The following is a 20,319-nucleotide window of genomic DNA, read 5'->3' as shown; positions in this document are numbered from 1 at the left end:
TGCTTGGACTGGATCATGAGCTGTGAACAGATTTTCTTGTGCTGTTTTGTGGATTCACAGAGCTTAGATGATAGAAACTGGGACTAGAAAGGCGTGGAATGTGGCACAGGCTGACATCGCTGAAATTGGCTTAGAAAGCTGAGAAAAGGCAGGCTTGTACAGAAGTGTGCCGGGAGAAGGGGAATGTGCTGACTTGCATGGCACTGAAGCGAAGAGCAGGGTGTTTTGGGATGCAGCAGATAGGCAAAGGGCTGCCTGGGTCAGACAGCTGAAAATGGACCTATGTGGAGCGTGGAAGAGGTTCAATGTACTGATTCCAGACAATTTAAAAGAAGGAGAGTAACAGACAAGCAGGCTTGTTGCATAACTTAGACATACGTTGGAGAATGAACCACTGGATCAACACCTTGCCACTGATGGAACCACAGATGTGGAGCCAGAACCAGTTCAAGTTCATGACTTGCCATATGCGTGCGACTTCTGCTGGGGTCCAGGGTAAGGACAGATGAATTCTCCCATAGCACACTGTAAAAAACATTGACAGAGCTACACAGCTTACTGCAATGTTAGAAACCCTAAGCACCACATCTGGAAAAAATGGAACAGGATGAATGTGTGACTTCACTCCTGCAGGCACTTGTACGGCCCCTTCCCTTTCCACCCAGAGCTTGACTGTTGTCCTGTCTTTCTCCATTGTGGTAAGCTAATACAACGGGAGTGTATTGAAGGTGTCCCTCCCTCAAATCAATCGTGTACAGGAGAGGAACTCTGGCTCTGGAGCTGAGGGCAGGGAAAATCCGTGCATGGAAAAGCAGCATTATTTAAAGCCACAGAGTCCTGGCATGCTTGGGCTGTGGCCTAGCAGCTCTGCTGAGAGGGAGATAAAAATTAGCAAGACTGGTGTCTGAGGGTGGGGTCGGGCAGGAACCTGAGCAGAAGTAGGCATAATGTGTAACACAGACGTGGTATGTTCCTATGTATGGCTCCCTCTCCCCCTACCTTTTACAGTCATTTAGGTTTGACAGATGCTAATCCTCTAAATTGGGCTTAAAACTTGAAACATTGCTTCAGGTGCTTTGCCACTGAAGACCATTTTAGGAGTTTGAGGAGCGTTTCCACTGTTTTCCACACATTGTAGGCCTAGGCTGTATCTGCTGTACAGGGCTTTGGCCATCCATCTTTCTGTTGAATATTTAAGGACTGTTTGAAGAGGGGGCAGATTGAGAGAGAATGCGTAAGAGCTGTACATTGCAGGTGCTTTACCAGGAATGGCAGGCCCAGATTTGCCCTGTGACCTTTCCCCAGCTGGAGGAATTTTTGTTGTGCAGTTGCTTCCTTAGTTGTGCAGTGAAGGAGTTCATCCTGGGCCTGCATACACCTCAGCCTCATCAGCTATTATTTACAGCTGTGGTGGAGGTTACACTTATGCTCTACTGGATGTATAGTGGAGGAGACTATAGACAAAGGGCAGAAAAAAGTGTCTTTCAGTCAAGCCCCCATTGCCTGTGTGTTCTCAAAAACCTACAGAATTTCACCAACTAGAAGTCTAGACCCAAGTGGAAGTGGGCAGTGTAGACAGCCTCTTTCTCTTACCTGTGTCCTGGCAGAACACAGTATCCAAACCTCATCAACAGAAAATCGGGAAACCAGCACCTTAACTCTGCGTTTCCATTAAATCCAGATAGAAGAATTGCCCTAATTAAAGTAAAAAAAGGGGTGGGGGGAAGTTCTTTGTGCCTAGGATAATTTGATATTAGCACATCAGTTTTTGCATTCCCATCCACGCTCCAGGTAGCCCCATTTAACTGGGGCTCATTTGCAATGACCTCTGGATAGATCATGCTGCCATCTTGGGATTTTATGCTTGGGAAGAGGACCTGTTAAGAGTTCCTTTTCATTTATATAGTTTTCTGTCTGCAGAGTCACAACATCTATTTGTATGCTAGACTTGCACAAATGAGAATAAATTATTCCTTGAAGTAGGACATATTTAAAATGCAATAATCCTTAGTAACTCAGACCCTATGTTAGGTATTGCCATAATGACTAATGCAGCATATGAAGTCACATCACCCAGTTTGCGTCTGCAGTTCACCAGTATTATATCCAAAAAAAGATAAAATTTTGTATGCAAAAATGAGGCTGATATCAACTATCATACTAGGAAGGAAACTCTTAATTGGACAAAAAGAAATACAATAATAAGGGTATACACAAAGTAGAAGAACAGGTGGAAAAAGGAAAATAATTCTGAACCTGCTTTTACAGTTTGGTAAGAAGGACACTTTCTAGGAGAGAAGGCAGGCCTGACTTCTTCTGAGGAATTCTTTGCTTTGAACAAAATGCACAAACTGTGTTGGACCTCACACTCAAGAAGCCCAATGTCAAGTTCTTCAGAAACTTCTGAGTTACAGAGGCAGGCACATATACTGTCTCTTTCTGTCTTCCCTTGTCTTCCCATGAATCTGAGCCTCCATTAAAAGTCCAGCTTCAACAGGAAGAGTAGAAGAAGGTCTTATTCTAGAACAGCTTCTGGTATAAGAGCCTTGAGCCTTCTCAGGCCCAAAAGGAAACTGCACCCAGGTCTCTACTTGCCATATGTAAGCTTTAGATACTGAGCTGGAATGCAAAAGGCATGAATCTCATCAGTCATGATTTTGCATGAGATGCCACTGTGCTTGTGCTTAACTCTGTGCTCACCACCCTTGCTATGATTGCTGGACTCCAGCTGTGAAGGAGCAGGACACGAGTTAGGCCCAAAGACATCATCACATTGTAGACCGCATGCGGCTTTAGGTTGGAAATAACGATGAAGCTGTTCAGCTCAGCCTAGAACATTAGATGTGTTGTGAGTCTTCTAGAAAAAAAAAAATTAAAAGGCCACTCCAGACAATCAGGCATGTAGGCAATTAGCACAGGAAAAGGACAGTTCACTCTGTTAGGAGTTCAAAGCCTAAGTTCAGTATGGATTGAAGCCTGTAAGTTTCAAGTTCCTTTGCAAAACCTGTGTGTCCATGCTTACAGGACATTGGTAGATGATGAAGTCATATGTTGCCTTAGTTATCTCATGTTCTCAAAAACAGAAGTTCCTTTCAAGCACTTTAGGATGGAAACAGATCTTCACTTGTTAAAAAGGGAGTTGCAGGCACAGAGCCAAAATTTGCCTGTCAAACTTGTATGAGTACTGGGTTTACTTGTATGAATGTAGACTAGGATTTGGCCAATAGCGCTTGTCCCAGTCCCAGGTGTTTTAAATGGCAATAACATGCTGTGCTCTGGCTAGCTGTTCGTGCAAGGACTGAGGGTGTCTTGACAGTAAGGTCAATAAAATGCAGTTGGACTCAGTTCCTAAGCTTATAAAACCAGTCTTGCTGAGGCTTCGGCACTACTTTCACCTATGTGATTCATGCTTGCAGAGCTATAATTGCCTGGGTTAAGTGTGAGGCTCTCTGGGAACCCCTCTGAGCGGTCTTGGTAGCTCACTAATTTGTGCTGCTCTAGGAATCGATTCAGACCTCGTTTCCTCTTTCTCTTGGCCTGCTGACACGTTTAACCCAGTCTCCACCAGCTATGCGCTTGTGTCGGTTCTGTCCATTCAAGCATGGTGCCAAAGCAAAGCTCCAGCTTAGAATGGAATTCCTTTGCAAGACACAATAAAAGCTGCATAAGATGAGATGAGCTCGTTTAAGGCACAGTTTTGGACATCCAAACACAAGATGAGTTCTCTGAGGTGGCATTAGAGCTGCAAACACACTGGGGCGCAGAGCTGTAGGCTGCGCAGTGCAGCTGATGCTAAACAGCTATATTACTTATCCATCCACGCCTGGAAGGGTCAACAGAAACTTCAGCACTTCCACAGGGGAACAAAATCCTTCTAGTACTTTATGAGAGGCCTTCTGGCTCTCTTCACAGCACACCAGTGTGGAAGCCTTTCCGCTGCCGAAGCAATCAGCTGCCGAGGCAGGAAACTAGCGCTCTCACCTGACTGCTTGCAGGGCTGTGACTCAGCCACAGTCAGAAACACGCTGACCTTATGGTGCCCAGATGATGTATAATAGTGTTTATTTAGCGTCCTGGAGATTGGATGTTCCACTGGCTGGCAAAAGGAACAAATTCCTTCTAAACAACAGTTACCGACAGGTGCCAAAGCTTGCATTTGCTCTTCCGTGTAACGCAGCCAAGAGCTGCGTGGAGGAGCTGTGCAGGCGGTGTCACAGAATGATGGCTAGCAACCTGATGACAGCATAAGCCAAAATGCAAGATAAAGCACAGCATGTAATTAGCAAACAAGGTACAATTGTCTCCTTTTGTCTTTAGGCTGTGGGATAAGAAAGGATGAGGCAGCCTTGGAATATTTTTGTTGCCGCTTGTTATCTAGAGCACGGCTAACAGAAAGCTGCTAAATCAGCCTAGCCAAAGCCAGAGGTGGAAATGATGTTCTGATGAATTAGAGAGGGCCCGGTGGAAGCTGTTCAAACATAGCTTTTGTTACCTGTACTGAAGAAGCGCTCATTACTTTTATTATGGAAATGCCATAAGACATTGTCTTTTCAACCCCCCCTCCCTCTGTTTTGCTAGACACTGTACAAACACAGAGGGAGACCTACTCACCTGTCTGGAGCTGCAGGAGCGTTGTGAGCATTGGCTCAGAAGCTGCTCTTCAGTCAGATTTTTTTCAGTGTAGTAAGAGGAAATATGCTCAGCCTAATAGCAAAACATCTACTGAAGGCAGCTCAGGACTCTGTCTGTCCCTCTCCCAATAAAGATGCAGCTTATTTCAGGAGTCCAAACTACTTTTGACTATGGATTACAGGACAGACTGTCTTTGCCCAAAGTTTCTATCTTAACTCTACTCTTACTTATTACTTGGCTACAGTAATAGCATATTGTATAAGATTATATAAACCAAGACTATACTATGCAAAGGGCCCAAATTTATTTAATCAATATGTTTCATGGTGTCTGGATGATTACATACAAAATGCCAGGGGCAAAAAAGCAATAAAAGCAACAAGACACTAGAAGTATTGTTCAGATAGCTGTGTAATAATCTTAAGCAATTTAATTTTCTGTGTTGAAAGTTAATTACTTACTTTAGGGAAAAAATAATTTTTTCCCTGTCTTCAGTCAGCTAAGTGTTTAAGATTCATTAAAAAGAACCTGTATTACAAATACCTTCATGCCACATAGCTTTTATTTCCAGGGATAAAACTTCTTGCCCCCAACCCCCAATCAACTTCTGTTTAAGCAGATTTTATACAGTCCTTTTCTGCATAGCTTCTGGGAACAAAAGCTTGAAACAAACCTTTGTGGACTGTGTAAGAACGTGCCCAGATATCACAGGTGTCTGACATCAGCCGCATATAGCAGAAAAATGCAAGGAGATTCTCCAAATGAAAATTTCAACTGCCACAGAGATAAAATGGGGCAAACTGTATCTGAAAGTCATTAATGTAATATTGTTTAGAGTCAGAAACACAAGCAAGCTGTAAAAAAAAATAAAGTAAAAAAAAAAAAAAACAAACCACAAAACTGAAACTAGCAGAGTCAGGAAATGAGCCAGAATTACGTATTGGTATGTAAAGATAAATATTGGAAATTCACATAATGTTGCTGAAATGGCCTTTTTAGGTGAGCCTCACTGAATTCAGTACAATTTCCCTGTAGAAGGAAAGCCTGTTGAATAGACTTAAGGGAGGCACGGAGGGATTGGAAGGAGAAGAAATAACTAAAATAAACACACCCTAACCTGTTCATAATAACAGCATCTCCCAAATGCTTTCCTTGCTTTTACAGTCACTTTAAAAACCACCAGTAGGTAACAAAAACATTCCTGCAAAGGGTGTATGCAAGCACTAAATCTGTCATAGGCAAGAATAATCCAGAATCAGTCACAGAGGTGTAAAGTACCCTTTGAGTCTGGAATATGGTTGTGAAAATAAGCAGCCAGCATGCCTTTGATATTTGCTCTTTCATAGCAGTACTTGAGATCAGTGGTGGAAGAGGCATAATTACCTGCCCTGAGAACCTGGCGTAGGGTAAGATCTTCCATGCGTCACTAGTAAGAACATCAGCCAAAACAGCCTCCTGTTTTCCTATCACACTGACCTACTGCCCTCAGATGACAGTTTCGTCATGTGTTGCCCTGCTGCTGTTCAGCCAGAGATGCACAAGAATCTGATTTGTGCTGTCAGCCAAGAGCCTGAAATGTCCGAGGCAGCACCATGCTGTCCCATTTAGAAACTGCCAGCATCTGCAAAGCTGCCACTGAGTTACTCCTTAATCCTGGAGGTGCTTGAATTTTTACTCACCAAAATTTGCAAAGCCTGCCTTACAGCTTATTAGCTGCTTCGAATCTTATCTCAAAGTGAGGCCCAAGCTGTGGTACACAAAGCAGGGAAGGGAATAATGCCTTTGTTGCTTGAGGCCCTCAACCCTTAGGCATGTGTAAAGCTTCTAACAGAAGGGGTAGATGCAGGGCCCCCCCCCCCCCCCCCCCCCCCCCCCCCCCCCCCCCGACATGTTGGAGGCATTTAAGTGGAGGCATAAAAGACAGGAGAGGGGGAGAGAGAGAGTGAAATGTCAAATATGAAACAGAACCCTGGAAGCTGCTGTGGGTTGCCAAAGTAAGGAGCTACCTAAAGAGTTGACTCGGCACCGGGGTCCAGCTACTGGAGAAGGCTGACTGCTGGAATCTCAGCTAGAGAGTCATCTCTCTGATCAGCTGCATCAGGAAATACTTCAGTGCCTCAGCCCCTATCTTCTCTTTCTGGTATTTTAATCCTCATTAATTTAGGTGGCCACTCCGTTACCCAAATTCTGTGTCCAGACTATGGGGCAGAAAATTTCAGGGGCAGCAGGCTGCACGCATTGCAAGAGGAACAGAGTAAAACCAAGTACTTCCAACAAGCCTCATTACTATCTTCGGATTACTGTCCCATCCACATTGCAGCTTGCCTTCAAATTCTGCTATAGCTGCTACCAGGTAGGGTTTCTACTAATCATGCAGTCATAACTAGCACTTCATGGCAACAGTTTATCCTCCTCTTTGGGGGTTCAGGTAGCCCATACTCATCTTCCAGTAAGTGAATGAGAGTTTTCTGGTTTTGTAGTGTATTCCTTACTCATCCTTTTGCTCAAGTTGGATGACTCCTCCTTCCTCTTAGGTCTGCATATGGTAGGACATCCCCAGATGCAGCTGAAGCAGTGCTGCTTTCTTTACCTCACCTGGGCAAAGAGGCCGTGGAATAGATGGATGTGCTAAAAAGCACCAATAACAAACACCAGCAAGACAGATGCGGTTTGCATACCTACAAAGATTACAGCAGAGAAACTAGTTATTGTTAGATAAATTCTAAGATTATGTTCAATTAGTTGTAAAAAAGTCAAAGAAAGTCTGAAAGAAATGCTGTCTTCTGACAATTGAAAATTGCATAATTGAAAATTCGCAGAAGAGCGAATTTGCCTGCGAAAGGGCAGGAAAAGTAGAAGGGTTTAGATTCGTGTCCAAGTTCCCCTGTTTGCCAGCAGGATAGCAATAACAGTATCATAACTTGTGATTTGCACAGCATATATCTCAGGATCTAATCAAAATACAATACCTTATCCCCTGAATCAACAGAAGAAGGAGGCAAGCACTAACTGCAAGTAATTCTGTTCCATTTAATTATCTTCCAAAAATGTATCACAAAGTTCACCAACTTATCTTGCTAACATGAAACTTGTCAACTCCCCTTTTAACTGACTCCAGCCCTACAGCTTTGAAGCTTGCTAGGGCTGCGGGGCACAGAGCTGAGCAGATTTCTCAAGGAAATCTGCTGTATGTGTGGGAGGGGGCAGTGGGCAATGATTGTGGTCTCACTGTAGCTTTCTGCAACCATTTCCAGTGTCACAGTGACCTGCAGTTATTTGAAAAGGAAGTTTTCAGCTGCCAGTATCTTTAATTTGCAACTCTTATCGACTCAATGAAAGAAGCCTGCTGGGACTGGTATGCATCCCTATTAAAGTTGTGTGAGCACTTTTTGTATTTTTAAATACTCGGTTTACATGACACTCCTGATCTCGTGATGATTATATAGGAACTCTAGTTAGGTTTGCCTTTCACAGCTAATGAGTGCCACTGAAACAACTTTTATATTTAAAGCAATGTAATGTGCCCAGTGGAAGTAGTGATGGCTCAGCAGTCAGCTCAGGTTATTTGAATAGCAATATAAACTGTGCCTGCCGCTAGGAAACAGTCCACAAAGGTCATAGCGAGTGCCTAGTATTTAGACGGTACCACCCTGGTGACAGGAATTCTTTCAAGACTCTCAAGTTTTTTAGACCAAGCATCATTGTGTCTGACATTTGGATGTTGTCATATGAAATACCCGCTACGTGGTATCTGGACGAGAGGAAAGAATGCTTGGCATCCTTTGTGCTATTCACAGTGAGGCGTGCCTGCCAGATTGACAGATGCTGCTCTCTCCCCATCTAGGGGAGTTAGGCACTAAAATTAGTGACTATGAAAACAAGCGTACTGAGTAAGGATCTGCTGAATCTCATCAACCAGAAACGCTGAAGAGAAGGTGAGGAGTCACCACTGCTCTTTCTACAGGAGTTAGGGCAGTGACTCACACGTAGGGACAGCACAGCTTACAAAATGACAGCCCCGGTGCAGAGACAGCCCAGTTGCTCAGGGATAATTGAGCAGCTTACAGCGCCCAGCGTTAGAGCAGAGTAAGGGCAGTGACATGAATTATTACCTACACTGCTGGGGAGCCGAGTAGAGCAGTGACAACCTTTACGAATTACTGCCTAGACTGCTGGGGAGTGTGTCTGTGTGTGTGGGTGTCAGGCCAGATACGGGGCATGCGAGACAGTTCCCTGGCTGGGCACTGCTTCTCGCAAACAGCCCTGGAGAGAAAAACATTTACAAACAGTCCGGGAGAGAAAATGGTTTATAAGCTAAAACTCACACAGGGTTCAGCTCTGTTGCCTCCACAACCACAGGAAACCAGCATACCAGCCCCACTTGTGAATCACAGCTTTTGGGAACTTCACCTTGAAGAGCAGGAAAGTCGTTCTTCAGGTAGAATTGATCGCTTTAATCCCTTCTGCTGGGATCATTGCCCAAGTGCCTTCATTTGCCAAAAAAAAGGAAAAAAAAAAAAAAAGGCACAATAAGAAATACAGCTTCTTGCCACGGTTCCACCCTCCTTTATTCAACTGTTCAGTGGTGTAACATTTGGCCCAAACGTTGCAGATCTACTTTTAATTCTCTCATCTAGCTGAGAGGATTCAAGGCCGCATTGCTCCAGCCCTCCACTCAAGTGACCTAGCTACAAAACAACTGAATTACTAAAAAAAAGAAAAGGAGAAAGACATCCCACGGTAAACACCTTCATGTTCTGCTGACCCACTTCAGCGGGATCATGTGGAGATTCTGTGCATCTTCCCGCTGAGACTGATTCTGCCACGCCTGAGAGCTGCAGTTGGTCGGTAACACCAGTGTTACTGGTTGCAGACAGGCACAGACTTTAAGGCAACTTCTGTATCAGAGGTGAGCGGGCGTTCTGCTGCCATTCAGCGAGACCTGGACAGGCTGGAGAGTTCGGCGCAGAGGAACCTGAGGAAGTTCAACAGGGCCAAGTGCAGGGTCCTGCACCTGAGGAGGAACAACCCCATGCATCAGTACAGGCTTGGGGCAGACCTGCTGGAGAGCAGCTCTGCCAAGAGGGAACTGGATGTGCTGGTGGACGACAGGTTGACCACGAGCCAGCAGTGTGCCCTGGTTGACAAGAAGGCCAGTGGTATCCCTGGGTGCATTAAGAAGAATGTGGCCAGCAGGTCCAGGGAGGTTCTCCTCCCCCTCTACTCTGCCCTGGTGAGGCCCCATCTGCAGTACTGCGTCCAGTTCTGGGCTCCCCGGTTCAAGAAAGATGAGGAACTACTGCAGAGAGTCCAGAGGAGAGCTACGAGGATGATGAGGGGACTGGAGCATCTCTCCTACGAGGAGAGGCTGAGGGAACTGGGCTTGTTCAGCCTGAAGAAGAGAAGGCTGAGAGAGGACCTTATAATTGCTTATAAATATCTGAAGGGTGGGTGTCAGGAGGTTGGGGCCAGACTCTTTTCAGTGGTGCCCAGTGACAGGACAAGGGGCAACGGGCACAAACTGAAGCACAGGAAGTTCCATCTGAACATAAGGAAGAATTTCTTCCCTCTGAGGGTGATGGAGCACTGGAACAGGCTGCCCAGGGAGGTTGTGGAGTCTCCTTCTCTGGAGATATTCAAGGCCCGCCTGGACGCGGTCCTGTGCAGCCTGCTCTAGGTGACCCTGCTTCAGCAGGGGGGTTGGACTAGATGACCCACAGAGGTCCCTTCCAACCTCGACCGTTCTGTGATTCTGTGGTTTAAAAGTTCTCTGTGAAAGGCCTCCGAATCACCCACCAAAAGCCTGGTTTTATCAGTCTCTCTGACATGTTTGTATCAGAGCATCAAGTGCCGTCAAATTTGAGAGGGTAAAACAAAGATTCTCCCACAGGCAAGGCTACCAACAGTGGCGTTAGCGAACAGCAGTTCACCATCAGAGGACCGCGTGGCGTGCAGGCGTCGCCCCGGCCCGCGAGCAAGGCCTGGGGTTGCATGGCGGGCATTTGTCGCTGTCGATGGTTGCTTCGTACCACGGGTTTCAGCCGTTCATGCGGGCACAGAAGGTGATGCAAACATAAATCTTCGTTCAGGGCAGTTTTCCAAAGCCGACCTCGTGCACCAGCCGCGCACTCACCGGGTGGGAGCGGGGGAACCCGCGAGCAGCGCGCCTGCTGCCAGCGGCACGGGTGGCCCTGGCGCCCGCCGGAACCTGGCCGCTGCCGCTTTCTCCTGTAACGAATGAATTCGATTAAAGAGCCGGGATGCAGCGCTATCGGTCCCTGTCGCGACAGGAGCAGGGCTCCCGCCGAGCTGCCCGTGCTTCCCGCCGCGCGCGGCACCCGACGAGCCCGGCGGCGCGCGGCAGAAGCGGGCGCGGGAGCCGTTCGGCTGCCGGCTTGGCCGGCGCTCGGAGCTGTGGCGCCACCTGCTGGCGGGGAGGCAGGGAGGGAGGCGGCAGGGAGGCAGGCAGGTAGGCAGGCAGGGAAGGAGGGAGGCAGGCAGGGAGGCCGGCCGCAGCGAGTGGCCTGCTGAGGAGCTGCCGACCTCACCTCCTGCAGGCACGGCAAAATTGGTTTCACCGATACTTTACAGAAGTTCTTTCTCGACGTTGTTATCTCTGTCCCCTCTAAATGCAAATGTTCTCAGCAAAACCGCAGCAACTGAGAGAGCACTTATTTCTGAAGCACTTGGATTTCATCCTCCGTCTTCTCCCAATGCGTCCTGAGCTCTCTGCCCCTCCCAGTTTCTCTGCACCTTGCGTCCTTCTCCCGGAGCCCCACAACCCTCGGTGCACTCGCACAGCCCTCAGCCTCCCCCAGAGCTGGCCGGGGCTGAAGGGGAACGGAAGCTTCAGAGCTTTTTCTTACAGGCACCAGCAAACGATTTTTAGGGCGCTGTCCTTCTCGAAAGACAGCAGTCCTGGTATGTTACTCATGAAAGCACAGAGTATTTCTAAAACAAAATAATCACTGTCCTCTAATGAAATTTATTACAAGTTCAGTTCGCAATAGCAGCCTACCAAGAACCAGCAGAACGCTCTCAGCCAAACGCCATTTCTCAATTTTGTAACCTGAATTCTTAAGGGGTAGCAGTGTAATTCCCAGAAGCAACTCCCATCACCATTTCTCTGAAGACCAAAAAGCCAGAACCACAAGTATTCAGATTGCGGCAAACGGCGGCGAATCTGCTGTGTGCTCCACACCACAAGAGCTAGAGGATATAGATACAAGAGTGAGAAACAGCACAAAACGGAACCCCTCCTTCTCACACCCCCGAAGCACCACTCTCAGCAGCAGCTCCTAAAAACGCATCACATAGTGTTGTCTTTGGAAAACAACATTTTCAGCTCGAAACCAAGAAGGACAGAGACAGCACACTTCCTTCTTCATCCGGCCCCATTCTCACCGTGCTTTGGAGAAAAGGTGGGAAGGGAAAAGAGAAAAAAGTAAATGGCTGCAATGAAATGTAACGAATTGTGTGTTGTCAGTCCGGCAGATCTGGTAAGCAGCATCACTCACACACGGTATCTTTTTTTTAGAAAACACTAGGATTTACCATAAAATATTTTAAAAAGCAGTGTTAATGTTGTACTCGCTGTCAAGAAATGGAGGCGCTAAGTTGATAAATTACCCCCTCAACTACATCATAAGATTTTAAATGTTTAATGTGCATGTCTTAGAAATAATTAATTCACAACATACTAGAATTTGAAGGATGTGAATTTCTTCATTGTATATGATCACAGTAGTAAGTGAAGTACTCAGTAGCTGAAGTACAAACCTCAGTATGCTTAAGTGACTTATGCTTCATTTTTAAGGCAAGGATAGGTAACAACACGATTGCATACAGTTGCAAAAATATTTACAGATATGATTACATAATCAGTCCATGTCTAGCATGAAAATTTTAACAATGTACTTAATATAGCAGTGTTTTATTTGAAAAGTTACCGTTAAAAATGTAAAATTAATCTAGCTAGGATGAGTAGCACTGACATTTTTACCTGGCGCTCCACACTCACTGATCTTTGTCCCTAAACCGCTATCACTGTAAGCTGTCCTCCCTCCCTGCCCATTTCCAGTCTTATTACACAGGTGCAGCCCCAGTGTCCACAGAGGAAAAAGCTGGAATGCTAAAAATGTATGCAAAAGGTCAACAAGAAAAAAAAAAAAAAAGGATCCTAAGAAATAAAATTAGTGGGGGGGGGGGGGGGGGAAGCTGTCTGCAGGTATCCAGGGATTTGCTCAGTCATCCTTGTCTTTTGCTCCGTGTTTCAGGATGCGTGTGAATTCAATGTAGTTGAAATTCCCCTTTTTGTCGATGGGTGCCTCTCTGTACAGCTCATCCACCTCTTCGTCTGTGAACCTGTCTCCCATCGTCGTCAGCAGCTCTCGCAGGTAGTCTTCTTGGATGAACCCTAGAACGAGACATACAGAGAGAAACACAAAAGCGAATCCATTTCTTCGCTGAGTCTTCAAAAGCAGCAAGTCAGACACACCAACAGACCTACAATTAACCAATACAGCATGTAATATATGCATTTGCACCAAGAGCCCCAAATACCTTCTTAATTGGATTCTAAAGAAATTCCTTGAATGCAACGGGGAAGGGGGGGAAGTCTGTTGCATTTCATACAGATTTTTGCAAAGAGGGCCTGATCTGCTGTGGTCTAGTAACACCTATTTCCATCTACTCATCTTCAATAGCTCAAAGTGGAAAGACAAGGTCCTGTCACTGCTAGTCTTCATTACACAAGCTGTTCTCTTAATTGAATTATATTTTTCTTGACTGAATTAGATATATTTGCACATCCTCTATAAACTAGTTTCCTCTGGGGACTAAATAACCACTGGTCGGCTCTTCACTGCTGCACAATACTGTTGCTGGAGGCGGTTTACGTAGATACAGTGAACTGCTGGCAAGCATCCAAGGAAAAAGACTTTATAACACAAAAGACTTTCAGGCAAGACTGAGCAAGTTAACTCAAGAGGGAGGAAGCATGTTTACTGTGGAGAGGTAAAGGCAGAGAAGCTAGTCCAAAAAAGGTAGGATGTATTATTTATTTTATGCTAAAATTTTAGCAGAAGATTTTGGATGAAATCAACAAAGGTATAGAAACGAGCAGTTGCTAAGTATCTTCTGTTCATTCAGTTTGAATAGATGGGCAGAACCCCCAGTTGCCAAATAATTCCAGGAAAGTTTAGAGATTAAAAAAGGAGTGCACACGACAAATAGTAGACGTAAGATTGCAGAAACTGCCTAAAGCTGAAATAAGACCTACCATGCCTTTAAATGCACAACAGTTGCTTCATTTGAGAAAGAACTTGGTTATTGAAATTTAGTTGGAGAAATATCAATAACAGAACAGAGGAGGAGGCAGAAGTATGTTCCCAAAAAAAAAAGTATGTAAACTGTGCAGAACAGCTGGAAATCATATGTAGACACCCACATCAACTGATGTAGATTCAATTAAAATGTGATTAAAAAAAAAAAGTTCTGCTTTGCAAAGAGAGTTGAATAACTTAAGTGAACAGTTCATCAGAGAGACAAAACCAAACAGCGAATCGGGGGACCAAAAGGCAGTCAATGAGCATGAAAAATTAGCATAGGGTTGGTGTATGCTGCGGGGAACAGAAAAAACCCAGTGTTCCAACATGTGGTAATTAAAACAGCATCACATCCCAGAGTTAGAGAAGCCCTTGACTACTGACTCCAAATGCAGAAAGCCAAGAGCAATGTTCTACTTTAAAAATGGGGAGAACGTTCAGTTAGCCAGGCCCATCTTATTTGGGTCAAATTTTGGAGCTGTCTCTTTTTGCAGATGTGCGTAAAGCAGGGGAAAAAACCAGCTAAACAGCTCAGGCTCTCTATTTCTGCAGTCCTACAGAGACCAAGCAGTGGTGAGAGATGACATAAGGATCGGTATTCAAAGAATGCAAGGCCTTTGGTGCTGCAAGTTTAGCCTCAAAGACTTCATTGCTCCTGTCTGAACAGCCCGGTGTTCAAACACTGAACTAGGTCGCCAGACTAGGAACACACTGAAAGTTTTAGAAGCGCAGCGTTGCAAATGGTGCTCCCACTCTCCTCCACACACAGCTTCAGTGGAGATGGGGAGCAACAAATTACTGAAACAAAATTCAAGATTCCGCCTGTGGCAGACAGCACAAAACAGATGACAAGGCAGGATCAAAGAGCAGACAAAAGACAGACCAAATGCAGACAGACATAACTTTTATACTTGTTTCGTAGTACTATATATGACAGTAATGCTGAAGCAATATACCCAACTGGATTGGTAATATAGGAAATGTAAGCAAAAACCAAGAAGTACAACTACCTTCTCCTCATCAAGAGGTTCTGGTCTGTATTACTCTCTTTCAAAAGAACTACATTGATGTAGAGTTAGAAAAATCAGGCCCATAACACACATGCATGTGGAGATTATTTAGTGAAAAAAAAGCAAAATAAAAAGGGTTGACATAGCTGGAAATGCTTTTGTTCGTTTTTAACAGGAACAAACTGATCAGAAGCCAAATCTGAGAATAAAATCAATAAAAGGCAAAAATAACAAGGGTTCTACAAATACATTCCATGTTATTTTGAAGACTGCATTTTGACTATCACGAATTAAAAATCAATAAAACAGCATAAATACTTAACACGTTTCCTGGTTAAAATCTGAGGATGGTGTAAGACACAAAAGACACTGTAGAGCCATTATCCTCAAATCATCCTAGGCCTAGACTAAAACATTTACCACACAGAGTTGAAAGATAATAAAATCAATCTTATCAGTACATGGGGGCCTGAACTAGTAACTTATTGTTTACATAGACGTAGAGGGTTACTGCTCAAAAGAACTGGCAGCACAATCATTTTCTTTATATCCTAAATCACAGGCTCTTGTTTTGGAGCACACAAAAAAAACCCTGCAGCACAGTGAGTCAGACTACCTGTGGAGAGAAAATAATTAACCTAGTAACAAAACTTCCTTCTCTAGGAGATGGTAAAGTGATTTCCCTTGAGAGAGAGGAAGTCAATTAACATTTGAAAAGACCTTACAAACACAAAGTCTGTTTGCCTACACCTCAGCAGGAAGGGGATGCTCTTTGAAAAGGCAAAAGGTGCTAAAAATACACAGACTGAAAATAGCCGTTTGAAATGGAATAATATCCTTTGAAAGGTTCAGAGCACATATCCACAGGTTAGAGTGAAATATTGTGGTGGACAACTGTGAGGAAAGTTATAGGTGCAGTGACATCTCCAGTACAGAGACTACATAATTTCGGCACACACTATTATGACATGTTCACAACATGTCCAAGCGCTGATATTCTCTAATTCCTCAGAATTGCCCTAAGGATTCATCCTCCACTGCTACACACTCCTCTGGACTCTTAGCCTACACGAATAAATAAATAAAAGCATAAACTCTAAACTCGAGATTACAGGCACAACCTTTAAAGTCTGATATAGTAAAACTGAGTTCCGCATTTTCCACTTTCCCCTCACCTTGCTACGCAAGTTAGTCCAATCTGTCATTTCTGCCTTCCAGACCCCACCCAGTTTTTATCTCTAGATCATGCAGGCTACAGCCCTTCCTGCAGCCTGAAAGCAAACTGAGCTGTGGGTCAGAGCATGACACACAGCATTTGTCATCACAGCCGTAACATATGGTAGGCAAGATGAGGGTTCAAAAGAGTTTATGTAGTCTGGACAGTCTGTCTTGAAATATTAAAAACATCGAAGAATTCAGATGCATCTCAGCTCTACTGCAGGGGGAGGACAAGCTCAGTTGTATTACAGATTTCACATCCGTTACCTTTTCAATGCCACATAAAATCACATATAACTAATTGGAATTCCTCATCTTCTTCGAGCAAATGCATCTTATGTTGCACTTTGAGGAACACACATGCTGCCCAGATAGAACAGTCTTCTTCAAAGCCTCACAGAAGAACATTACTACTAGTCCTCAGTACTCACACAGAACAGCCAGACAGTTTATACTCTCACTTAGGAATAAGCCAAACTCTCACTACTTGGTAGAATATGCCATCTAGAAGGATGAATGTGTTGTACCTCATTTATAAACGTGCAAAATTCAGAATACTATTTAGAACCCCAAATAAAAAACATAACAGTACCTTCCTGCCCCCCGACAAGCAGCTGAGTTTCACCCACATACCTGTTGCTTCTTCATCAAAGCAAGCAAAAGCATTCCTGATTACATCTTCCGGATCAGTGCCATTTAACTTCTCACCAAACATTGTGAGGAACATTGTGAAGTTTATCGGCCCTGGAGCCTCATTCATCATGGCATCCAGGTATTCATCCGTTGGATTCTTTCCTACAAATAAAGGGATTCATCTTTGGTTTAGTGTTCAAACCAAAAGTAATCTGAATAGCATAATACAACCTGAGATGCCTCTCAAAAGCTGTCCCAAACTCAGTATTTTAACTACAACAGCACAAATTTGCTTGGCAACCACAGACAGAAAAGTGCCATTACCAAGGGAGGCGAGCATGTCGTGCAAGTCCTCTTTGTCAATGAAGCCGTCCCTGTTCTGGTCGATCATGTTGAAGGCCTCCTTGAACTCCTGAATCTGCGACTGATCAAACATTGCAAATACATTGGAAGTGGCGCGCTGCGGGCGCTTCTTGGTGGTCTTCGTCTTTGCCTTTTTACTAGACATGTTGCTTTTTGGACACTAGGGAGAGAAGTAAATACTGTAAATACAGTAAGATCAGAGTTAGGACTTAAAAAAAAAGCTGTATTACGGTTTAAAGTTCACAGACAGAGAACACTTCCAACACCCTTCCACTTCCTCTTGTTGGAACATACGTCCCTAATCAAGAACGGAAAAAGAGAAGCAGAAAATATGAACACATGACAGACAGACTCCTAAACAATAAAAAGTCACTAAAAGTAGACATAAGTTAAACTTAAAATTCAGTGTTCAAATGGACAGCTTTTGTCTGGGAGCTCTTCTTGACAGATCCATCTGAAATAAGGGAACTCGGACTGGTCTTGAGTCTAAAGAGGCAAAGTGAGGTTTTGAGCACTGTCATTAAGCCCATGAAAGAACTCTGTACGGACATGGATATACCGTAACTGTGTGTAACTGTGTGCAGCGTCAGGTATAGGGGAAGGAGAAAGAGAACTCAGTACACCTGAACACACCTATACTTCACACCTGACAGCCATAAGCAGCTGCTGTTTTTTAACAATGACACGTCTCTGTCCTTGACCTCGCCTGCCATTATTTAAAACACCCTGAAATTAAAGAGAACCGTGCAAACTGTACTTCTGCTCACGCTGGCAAGCGCTGCCTGACCTCCCTTTACTTCTACCCATTTAATTTTACCTGAAATACACCACAGGTCTGGCCAGGTACATCAAGCGAAGCAGGGGGAGCGCTGCGGGGTTGGGTGGATGAGGGAAGCACCACAGGCAGCCCCTCTCAGCTTTAACCACAGAAGGCTGGGGCTTGAAGGCAACCCGGCAGCCACCGGGTTTTAAGATACATATATATTTAAAAAGAAGGATTATTTTTTATCGTTTGGCCCAGGAAGGCCCCCTCAATCTCGCCGATGGTTGAGGCCGAGGCCCCGGCAGCCACGCCTCGGCCCGGGGCCTCGGCCTCAACAGTCGGCGAGGGCGGACCCGGCGCCATCGCTTCTCCTCAGCGGCAGCCGCCGGTTCGAACGCGCCTCCCCAGCGGCCACTCTCTCCCGCAGCCCGTTCCCGCCCTCAGACGCCTCCCAGCCCCTCACCCCGACGGTCGCTGCGGGGACCCGGTACGAGACGGACGCCGAACGGAGGAAGCGGCGGCGGTGGCAGTCCCCGCGCTTCCCGGAGAAACCATCGCCCTCCCGAGCGGGGGGAGGGGGATGGTGGGGGTATGAAGACCAGCGGCGGGCCTACAGCGGGCGGCGGGGCGCTTGGTAACGGCAGGGAGGGCTGTGCCCTAACGATTGCAGGGGTCGGCTAGCTCGGGGAGACCCTGCAAGCGCTTCTCCCTTCTCTTCCCCCCCCCCGTTCCGGCAGCGTTGGCGCAGCCCAGAGGAAGTCGCCGCTGCCGCCGGCGCTCGGCCGTGAGCGCCGCCTGCAGGTAAAGTGCGGGCGGGGGCCGCTCCCGGGACGGGTCCTGAGGCGGGGGGTGCTGGGCGGGGGAGAGCCCGGAAGGTTGATGAGGAAGATGAGGGGATTGGAGCATCTCCTGCGAGGAAAGTCTGAGGGAGCTGGGCTTGTTTAGCCTGGAGAAGGCTGAGAGGGGACCTCATAAATGCCTACAAATATCTGAAGGGTGGGTGTCAGGAGGATGGGGCCAGACTCTCTTCAGTGGTGCCCAGCGACAGGACAAGGGGCAACGGGCACAAACTGAAGCACAGGAAGTTCCGTCTGAACATGAGGAAGAACTTCCCTCTGAGGGTGATGGAGCACTGGAACAGGCTGCCCAGGGAGGTTGTGGAGTCTCCTTCTCTGGAGATATTCAAGACCCGCCTGGACAAGGTCCTGTGCTGCCTGCTCTAAGTGACCCTGCTTTGGCAGAGGGGCTGGACTAGATGACCACAGAGGTCCCTTCCAACCCCGAACATTCTGTGGTTCTGTGTGAAGGGTAGACCCGAATCACCCATAAATAGACGCGTCTGAGATGAGGGGGGACAGCTGCTGCCTCGGGGCCACCACCTTCCGAGCCCTTGTTTTAAGAAGTGGAAACGTAGTTCTGGAGGGTTTCTTCAGGTTTGGCGAGTTCTTCCCGTGTGCTTCGTTTTTTATGCATCACGTTGAATGTGGAGCTTCAGCCTGTGCTCCCCAAGCCTCTGCTGGCGACTGCGGAGTTCACGGTGTCACAGCAGTGAGGTAAATGAAGCCTGGTCACTTGGTACCGTGCTGCCTGGATGAACAAGTGTAAGGCGTCATCCACCCTTACATTCAGGCTTCCCCGTGTTTCGCTTAAGGGATCAGAAAAATTCTGGTTTGCATCTTTTAAGTCTGCTAAATGAGTACTCCTGCATGAACAAGACTTAACACCTCTCGCAGCCATTGATTATAAGACCCCTTGGAGGATTTATTCTCGCTTATATTTGCTTCCTGAAAGCAGTGCAAAGGATAACACTAATTTTTTTCTCTTTTTTTTCTTCCTTCATTTACTAAGGTAGGGCCTCAAAGCAGCTGAGGTACAAGCTCTTTTGAGTGCTCCCTAGAGGACGGAGTCCGAAATGACTTCAGAAGCGATTCATTTTTAGCCCGTGACCCAGACGCTTCTGAATTTTTGAAATTTTTCTGAACTGAATGCTTATTCACATCTTGCACATTGAAGTCCCATATAAATCACTTGGGCTTCAAGAAGCTGTTGTTCAGTACACAAAAAAATTTCAAAATGTTGTCAGATGGGAAAGGTTCAGTCAGTTCATTCTTTTAACTCCTTTCCTACCTGTTACCAGTTTCGTTGGTATACAGTTGGTATCTTGGTAAATAATAACTCTTAAGGGGAAAAGGGGAAAAAGTAGATGAATGGGCTTTTGCTGAAATTACCAATTATATTCACAAAGGTAAATGGATTACATCTAGACACTGTATACACTGAAGTTAATATATAGCCTAGAAGTTGCAGTCCCAGATTTGAAGGGAGACACCTTAACTGCTAAAAGGCCCGACTTTCTTTCCCTGCCCTCCCCTCA

The 20,319-nt window shown here is 45.7% G+C and overlaps 1 protein-coding gene across 2 annotated transcripts; it reads right to left on the bottom strand.

The window, feature by feature from the left end:
• Positions 1 to 12,277: 12,277 nt before the first annotated feature.
• LOC104326625 (myosin regulatory light chain 2, smooth muscle minor isoform) lies at positions 12,278 to 18,517 on the bottom strand. 2 transcript variants are annotated; one of them, XM_075416403.1, is made up of 4 exons: positions 18,409 to 18,517; positions 17,144 to 17,342; positions 16,820 to 16,981; positions 12,278 to 13,048 (listed from the first exon to the last, which is right to left on the bottom strand). In XM_075416403.1, the coding sequence occupies exons 2-4, from the start codon at positions 17,325 to 17,327 to the stop codon at positions 12,876 to 12,878; spliced, it is 519 nt and encodes a 172-aa protein (XP_075272518.1). In that variant the 5' UTR covers positions 17,328 to 17,342; positions 18,409 to 18,517; the 3' UTR covers positions 12,278 to 12,875. The 2 variants fall into 2 exon arrangements, with proteins under 2 accessions (XP_075272518.1, XP_075272519.1); XM_075416404.1 differs by lacking the exon at positions 18,409 to 18,517 and adding an exon at positions 18,000 to 18,157.
• Between the last annotated feature and the right edge of the window lie 1,802 nt (positions 18,518 to 20,319).

This window comes from Opisthocomus hoazin, chromosome 3 (genome assembly GCF_030867145.1).
Source record: "Opisthocomus hoazin isolate bOpiHoa1 chromosome 3, bOpiHoa1.hap1, whole genome shotgun sequence".
In the NCBI taxonomy this organism is placed as follows: domain Eukaryota; kingdom Metazoa; phylum Chordata; class Aves; order Opisthocomiformes; family Opisthocomidae; genus Opisthocomus; species Opisthocomus hoazin.
Note: the sequence above shows the minus strand (reverse complement) of the source record. Positions and strands in the feature narration are given on the sequence as shown.